At 37.4% G+C, this 8,478-nt stretch overlaps 1 protein-coding gene across 2 annotated transcripts; it reads left to right on the plus strand.

Moving 5' to 3' along the window:
• The first annotated feature begins 225 nt into the window (after nucleotides 1–225).
• Nucleotides 226–7,254, plus strand: LOC111998722 (uncharacterized). Of its 2 annotated transcripts, XR_002881499.2 has the most exons (5): nucleotides 226–773; nucleotides 5,358–5,396; nucleotides 6,328–6,412; nucleotides 6,512–6,658; nucleotides 6,757–7,254. XR_002881499.2 is itself a non-coding variant. In XM_024030813.2 (4 exons), exons 1-4 carry the CDS (start codon nucleotides 246–248, stop codon nucleotides 6,592–6,594), a joined length of 735 nt encoding a protein of 244 aa, XP_023886581.1. In that variant the 5' UTR covers nucleotides 226–245; the 3' UTR covers nucleotides 6,595–7,254. The 2 variants fall into 2 exon arrangements, 1 of the variants encoding a protein (XP_023886581.1); XM_024030813.2 differs by having other exon boundaries at nucleotides 6,512–7,254.
• The last annotated feature ends 1,224 nt before the right edge of the window (nucleotides 7,255–8,478 follow it).

Below are 8,478 nucleotides of genomic sequence, written 5' to 3' on the forward strand. Positions count from 1 at the left end.
ATTTAATAAAAAACACTTGTTTCACATAAGCTGTCACACACATAATTTTACGCACTATATCTTTGAACTAGTACCGGGACTTGAAGTCACCATTTCAAATTCAAAATTCAATTCAAAAATAGAATATGCTTAACCGATTATGCGTAATAAACACTAAATTATCCATACAAGGGGACACATGGCAAAAAGATAATGGCAGGAATCAGACTTTATTGTGAGCTAAATCCACAGCAATCTATCCCAAAATGAACACTGTTGTGTTGAGTAGAAGAACACTACTGTTACTTGAGATCCTCGATCCACTCACTTCTTCTTTCTCCTCTCATCACAACAACAACAAAATGAGACCGACCAACAACAAAGGACCAAGTCCAAGGCGAGACCGAAACCAAACCCAACGTCGCTCTCCCTCACCCATCAGGGACCGGACTCGAACCCCACTTTACTCACCTGGGCTCGACCCAACTCCAACTGGGTCGCGCCCGAATAGACTCACTCCTCCCAAGACCTCGCTCCTTGACCGTGAGCTTGTTGTCACCGAAGAAGACACTGCCACTCTCTTCGAAGAGCTCCGAGTTTCGTCGGATTCTAACAACCCTCGGAGCTTCCCATACAACGTGAAGCAGCAATGCTGGAACAAGGCCGAGAAGGTTCGAGGTCGAGACCCCGATCGTTGGCGCCGTGACGCTCTTGGGAACCTCGTCTTTCGGAAGCTCGTGGGTTGTCCTGGTTGTCTCTGTCATGATTATGATCACATTGTGCCTTACTCTAAGGTAACTCACATTTCTATTTTTTGGTTTCACTAAAAAAAAAAAAAAAACAAATCTTTCTGTTTGTTTTCGTTTGTGGTTTGGATTTTGTGAAGTGGGTTTGTTTGGGTTCTGGCAATTCAGGGACCATTTGTTTGTATGAGTGTCTAAATTTCAAATTTTGTGTCATAATTTTTATGGGTGTTTTTTGATTTGTGTGACATTGAAAAGTCTATCTATGTAGCGAATATGGAGGCTATGGAGCTCTGAGTTTTTTCTTTGAGTATCTTAAGGATTATTCTAGGAGTATTTTGCTTACAAGATTTGTTTCTGATCCCAATGCGGTAATTTTGGCAATCAGAATTGAAGTCCTTGCTGACTATTTGGGGAATATTTTTCCTTGCCTAAATTACATTTCAAAGTCTCTGAAAAACACCTTGAGGTAAATTTTGAACTTTTGCATATCTCTTTTGCTGCACCATTAGTGAGGAGCTTAATGGGCTTTTGATATGATGCCGAGTTAGAAATTAAGTTTCAGGCCTTGGATTCAAATTGTCCCTATTGGGGAGGTGAGTAACATTCAGACTTTGGCTAAAATTCTTCAATGCAGGGTGGGCAGTTTGCCTATGATTTACTTGGGTATGCTGTTGGGTACTTTGTATAAAACAGCCTCTATTTGGAATCCGATCCTTGAGAGGATGGTGGAATCCGATCCTTGAGAGGATGGATAAGAAGCTTTCAGGCTGGAAGTGGCTTTATTTGTCTAAGGGTGGTAGACTCACTTTGCTGAAAAGTACCCTTTCAAGCCTTCCGACTTATTACCTTTCCCTTTTTACTATCCCTAAAGCTGTGGCAGCTAGATTGGAACGCATTTAGGGGAACTTCTTGTGGGGTTCGTCAGTTGAGTGTTTCAAATATCCTTTGGTAGCTTGGGAAAAGGTTTGCTTACCATGTGAGTTGGGTGGTTTGGGAATTCGGAAATTGACGTCTTTTAATCAGGCCCTTCTTGGGAAATGGCTTTGGAGGTATGGCCATGAAACCACTCATCTGTGGCGAAGGGTCATAGCCACGAAATATGGGGAGGGAAAAGGGGGTTGGTGCACTAGAGCTTGTAGGAGGTCTCATGGTTGAGGGTTATGGCGAAGTATTAGTGAAGGGTGGGATACTTTCGCTAGGCATTTCTCTTTCGTGGTGGGGGATGGTTCTCGTATTCTGTTTTGGCATGACAAGTGGACTGGGAATGTTCCTCTTAAAATTCTTTATCCTCAATTATTTTTGTGTTCAGCCAATAAGGAGGCTTGTATTTCCAAAGTGTTAAGCCCTCCAGTGTGTGATAATGACAGAGTGTGGAGTTTAAGATTTTATAGGGAATTCAATGATTGGGAGTTAGCGGCTTCCTACTCCCTACTTCGTTTCCTCCATTCCTGTTTTCTTAGGGGTGGAGGGTGTGACAGGCTTTGTTGGGATCTCAATGGAAGTGGGAAGTTCGATATTCGATCTTTTTATCATAAGATTCGAAATGTAGCTCCTTCCTCTTTCCCTTGGAAGGGCATTTGGAAAGTTAAAGTTCCTAAAAGGGTGGCTTTTTTCTTGTGGAAAGCAGCTCATGGTCAGATTCTTGCTTTGGATAACCTTATGCTTCATGGTCACCCTTTGGCGAATCGTTGTCGTATGTGCTATTGTAACGCGGAATTTGTGGATCACCTGTTACTTTTTTGCCCGATAGCTCATTCTTTGTGGATGTATATGCTACGGCTGTTTGGGATCGATTGGGTCATGTTAGGTTTAGTTGTGGACTTACTATTTTGTTGGTATCATTGGCTTGGGAAGTATAGTTCTGATATTTGGAATTTGGTTCCAGGCTGTTTATTGTGGATTATTTGGACTGAATGGAATCAGCGGTCTTTTGAGGCTGAGGGGAAAACTGTGGTTCAGTTATTAGAGTGTTGCCAACGGACCCTCTTTGATTGGTCTCATTGTTAGGGCTTCTCGGATTGTTCTACTCTTACGGATTTTCTTTCATCTATTAGAATAGAATAGGGGCTGCTGCTGTCTTTTTGCTCCTTTTTCCTTCGTTCACTACCGTGAACTCATTGTATTTTTCTTACTTTTCTTTCATTAATAATATTTTCTTCTTACTTATCAAAAAAAAAAAAATTTCAGGCCTTGGATTCTCCCCTTGGTGCCTGGTTAGGGACCTTTTTCATTAAAGAGTCCAAAACATATTCCAAAAGATACTGGTTAGAGCTCACTAGAGAGTGTTGGTGTAAGAGGATGTTGCTGCTAAGGATTGATTCATGTAGTGATATAGATGGATTATTGTTGTTATTCCGGTTCTTGTTTTTAGTATGGTTGAGGAAGAAGATCATTTTCAAAGATCCTCTGGAGCAAAGCTAGGACCCTGATTGTGAAGGAGGGTTTGTGCCCTTTTCTTCTTTTGAGGTGGTTATGCTGCTTTGAGGGGGGAGGAGAACAATTGAAGAGCTTATTGACATTATATGCAAACTTAGGCAAGATGAGACTAGAAAGATCCTGATGCCATTATCACATAATGAAAAAGGAAGATATTGCTGTATAACATTCATTCACCAGATTTCTAATGCCAAAACGAGGGTAGATGTATGTTGAGTGTGATGGAATATTCTGAGAGGATGACATACTGGAACTGCAATTTTCAACTATCTAGTTATATTGCCTGGACAATATTTTGCATATTAATCTTTCTTAAGAGAAGAAGTTATGTTCAAGGGCCCTTTAAAGTTCTATAACCATTCAGTTCTTAAGGCTTTAGTTGTTTGTGTATTTGATGCGGATAATATATTAATGCTGATTGATTTCATTGGTCCAAATTATAAAATATGAAATTATGGGTTTAGAATTGATTTGATTTTTATTTTGAGAGTTCTAATGGATTTGATTGCTATCTTAATTATGATCTGATTTCCCTTATTTGATATAATATGGTACCCTATTTAGCTCTGAAGTAAGACATTATTTTTATGTTGAATTTGATTAATAATGTAGAATAGAGATTTTCTCTCTCTATCTTGGTGGTGATTTAAGCACCTTTAGGCAGTGAAGCCTAGGAATTTTCCTGTCCTTATCTTCTTTTCCCTTATTTCTATTTTCTACTCTTTGTCCTGCATCAAATTTGGTACAGCGCAAACCCTGATTCAGTTCGGGAAAGCCATAACTGCTACCTTCCTTAGTGAACCATTCTCATCCTTCACAGCTGCGCAACCTCATTACAAACCCCACCCACAACCTGTCAAACTCCTCACCAACACCGTACAAAACAGCATCACCCTTCACCCATCACCAAGTCCCCTCCCAAAAAAATAAAAACTGCATGAGTGCCAACTTGAAACCCATACCTGCCATAGACCCCCTGCAAGCGGTCCTTACTGCCTTCAAATTCCACATGCCACAAACCATCTAGCACTGAAACAGTCCCACTCGCCATTCATAATCCCCATCATTGATGGTTGAAACAAACAGCCCCAAGTCCACCATAACCATCAATAACATCGTTTGTACCACCCATCAAGCTGCCAACAGCAACCAAAAGCCCTGATAGCAGATCGTGAACACTTCATGCACCAGTCATTAAAATTTCCTGCTTCTGATGTGCTGCCACCATCATCTCTAGTCCATGTGTGCCAAGCTGTTGCTGAGGCGTCACTAGACTTCTTTGCTCGCCTTTGCAAGCCCCGGTTCGTTAAAACTTAAGGTACCACCACTCCATCCTTAAGTTTAGCTGACCCATTTAGGAAAACTCCAGTCTAATCTGGTTACGGTTAGCCCAATATTTCACCCAATAAAAGGTCGTACCTAGTGCACAAAGCTCCCATTTCTACAAGGTTTGGGAGAGGTTATGGCGGACAACCTTACCCTCAAATATTTTTTGGAGAGGCTGATTTCTGGACTTGAACTGTTGCTTTTTTTTGGAGGAAGGTACTTGTCATCGCATCAAGGTCAACCTCTAATAGTTCACCCAATCCATTAAAAAAGAAAAGAAAAAAAAAGAGTCCAAACCTTTACAACTCTAAAAACAAACTGAAGCCTGTCATTTAACCTGGCCTATTAAAGCCCAACAATAAAAGCCCTCAAGCTTGGCCCCCTTAAGCCCTTCTGTTCCCATCCAAGGTCTGTGATCCATCTAGTGTTATGATTAGCTCTACTTGACGGGGCTAAGTTTCCCCCACCCCAAGATAGTTGATGTGGACACTGTATTAATGTTGTTTGATTCCACTGGTCTAGATTATGAAATTTGAATTGATTTGAATTTTGACAGGGCTTACAGAGTCTGGTCACCAATTTTGTTTTCTTGAGGTTAAAATTTTTCTAGTTTGTACTTGTCAATGACATGAGGAGTCATTAAAGATTTAAGTGAGACTTATCTTTGGCCAACTTGAGTAACCAAAAGTTGCAGTAAGTCTAAATGTTGCCTTTCTGTTCATGATTCCAGTTAATGTCTTTGTTTGAAACGGTCATTTATGATAATTTATGCTGAAATACTTTTCTTAGTTCCTACCATATTGATTTTCTTTTTAATATATATTTTTCAACCACTTCATGATGCTTGATTTGAATATTTACAAATTTCAGGGAGGACAAAGCACACTTGAAAATTGTCAGGTTTTGCAGGTATTTGAATATTCAAGTTTGGAAGTTTGGCATTTTGTTTTCACATGTTTGTGCTGAAGAAATATTGCTTAATAAAATATTTTCCAGTTCATCAAAGTTAATAGAGTGGGATATCTCAGTTTCTTTGTCTTTTGCATGTTTTATGAAAATTGAGTTGAGATGTACATATCCATACACAAATCTAATAATTAAAGTGAACACTCAAAGAATCAGTTATGTCTCTGAAGTAAGCTTTTATGTAAGTTTGTAAACGTTATTAATTCAAGCTGGACTGAATCTTCCGCTCTCAGCCATACTCTAGCCAATATACTGGTCAATATTGTACATTGCTTCTAATTAAAGTTTTCATTATCTGAATATTTTGTTATGAGTTATAAATTTATAATGTGTTCCTCTGGCATACCAAGACACATGAAAAAAGGTTGAAAGGAAAGAATTAGAACCAGTTTAAGAATTTAGATTAATAATTTGTATGGTATGTAGGGAAATGTCATTTTAGTTGAGTGCAGTTACCATAATAACTTCATGCTATTGAAATTGAATGCAGTTTTTGTGAAGTTCAATCAACAGATGATTACCATATGCATGGAGAGTAGTAAAAGGGTTAACACCTGACAATGCTTATTTTATTGATAAAACTAATTAGGAAATCCACAATTTTATACAAGAACTCTCTCTCTCTCTCTCTCTCTCTCGTGTTAGTCTGTTACACTTCCTTTTGCAGTGGCAGGGGTGGTTTCTGATCAGATAGTGAACAAATTGTGATGGCTTGCTCTTTGATATGCCTTTTAATTTATTTCCGAACAAAGTTCATTTTGAGTGTGTGTATGGATTGAATGCCATTTTTTAGCACCAAGATTGGTGTTCATATTTGCTTTACTTTATAATATGCATCTTACTTATTTAAGGAAATTTTGTGTATTAAATACAGGCAACTGTTAATCGATCAAAGGGAAATCGGACTGGATTGTCCAAAGCTGATCTCATCCAGAAAAGTTCTTATTGCCGGGTTTCAGGTATTCTCAACTTCCATAAAACCTATAGAAGCCCTCAAATAAATGGATGTACTAGAATTACTAATTGAAAATTCTTAATGGGTTTTCAAATGATTGCAGATCGTGACATGGATCTCTTTGAACTGTCTGCCTATGGCAATGTCCGCCGAGGGCAAGACTCTGGTGGATGTAGAATTCAATAGATCTTATAGCTGTATTATTTCTTATGATTTTGATTCGTACATGGAGTAGGATCTGCATAGATGTGTAAGTGTTGATCCTTCTGTAGCCTTGAGCTCATTGTATGCACTAGCATTTATATACAACTGCACAAAATGGGCCAACTATCTCCTGTTGTCTTGCAGAGTATTGGAGTAATCTGCATGAGCTCTCTCTCTTCTCAATCTTGCAAAATATGTTTTTGTTAGGTTTGGTGTCTTCATTGAATGTACTTCATTGTTGCCTGCTCTAGCACACTGAGCAAAGGAAATTCAGCTTCATCACAAGTGCTTAATTCTCTGTTACAATTTTGGTCTATTTGCTTGCAATTTGGTGCTTAGTGAGATAACTAAGCAATGCTCAGTAACATGTTGTGGTGAATATACTGGTATATGAATGTTGCCCCAACAAAGCTGCAGAACTTTGATTTGGTGAGAGTAATTCCTTCTTCACCTTTGAGGCCTATTTAGAGAAAAATGCTGGCGGATGTAATAGTCTCTCCTGTGTAGAAAGAAACCTATAATTCACTGGTTTCTGTCAATGTAAGATTTTGTTTAAATGAGAAACATGGATTTACAAGACCCTGAATTGCCAAAGCATGTGGACTCTTGGGGGTTTAAAGTTAAAAATTTCTTCTTTGATCAGTTTCCACTTGGCATTATGAGAGGTAAAAGATAGAGAAATTAAATAGGAAATGTTTGAATCTTGATTATATTTTTCTATTTTTCATTGCTTTGCATAGAAAAGTGCTCTTCCTTTTCTTTTCTTGAATTCTTTTTCCTTTTTGTGTGTCTTTTGTTATGGCCTATGGAAAAGTAGAGCTTCGACTTTTTATTTTTTGTGAACAATATTTTCTCTTTATTTCTGTCTTTTTGAGGCACCATTCACTTTCTTGTTCATATGCTGTGTCCTATAATTTTGGGTCGTATTTATCTGAAGCTGATTTGTTGCCATACACGTGTCCCAACTGAGTCGTGCATGTTTGGAAGAAGGAAGATATGATTGTGAAAAATTCTTACAAGACATCAAATCAAAGGTTTGCCTTTAGACTTTGTTCGTACGAAGCTATTTCTAATCTAAAGTTAGCCACCGGGACATGTTTCTTTGACCTTTCAACACAAACTCAAGCTTTTATTAAAGTCAGGTTTGGAAAATTATTTGTTATCTTGGAGTATAAGATGCGGTGTTCACTAGTTTCACGTTAACGATATACTTCATCATGAATTCAATGAATGGATCCACCATAAATTTGAAAAGAGTAAACACCACATTTAGGATCCTTTTTATTATTCAAAACTTGATTGCAATTGCAATTTTTTAACTTATTTTCCTGGCAAAATGTTGTATTTTTGTGTTTACTGTTTTTATTCCTTGAATTGAAACAAATTAAAATTCTCAATTCTCTACGATGCCTTGGGGATAAAATGTTTTTCAGAAACAAGCAAATTATACTGATTTTTGTCTCTATTTTCAACAATTTTTTTCATGTAGTGCAATGGATTAATCAAAATCCTTATTCTTATGAAGACAGGCCTAACTTTTTTCTAAGTATTTGATGAATTTCATGCATACTCTTATGAACCAATGAATATCTATGGCTTGATATATAAAAAATTATCCATTTAATTGAATGGTATGTAATGATCAATAAATGTCATTTAATTATCTATCTAAATGTCTCAAAATCTTAGCAACAATCAAATCTATTCTATAGAGATTCGGACTAGAATTGCCAAACAATTGATATCAATATTAGTCTTTATTAATATCGAATCGAAATAAAAAATCACTGTACTCTAAAAATACTTAATAATTACTATATCTCATAAAAAAAAAAAAAAACTATAAAATATCAATGGTTGTTTTGT

The sequence above is a fragment of the Quercus suber genome, unplaced genomic scaffold (assembly GCF_002906115.3).
Source record: "Quercus suber isolate HL8 unplaced genomic scaffold, Cork oak 2.0 scaffold_44, whole genome shotgun sequence".
Classification (NCBI taxonomy): Eukaryota; Viridiplantae; Streptophyta; class Magnoliopsida; order Fagales; family Fagaceae; genus Quercus; species Quercus suber.

Excerpts from the sequence above, each read along its gene's own strand:
- LOC111998722 (XM_024030813.2), top strand. The coding sequence starts at position 246 with ATGAACACTGTTGTGTTGAGTAGAAGAACACTACTGTTACTTGAGATC. Across the intron at positions 774-5,357 it reads ACATTGTGCCTTACTCTAAG|GGAGGACAAAGCACACTTGA; the intron begins GTAACTCACATT and ends TACAAATTTCAG. Across the intron at positions 5,397-6,327 it reads AAAATTGTCAGGTTTTGCAG|GCAACTGTTAATCGATCAAA; the intron begins GTATTTGAATAT and ends TATTAAATACAG.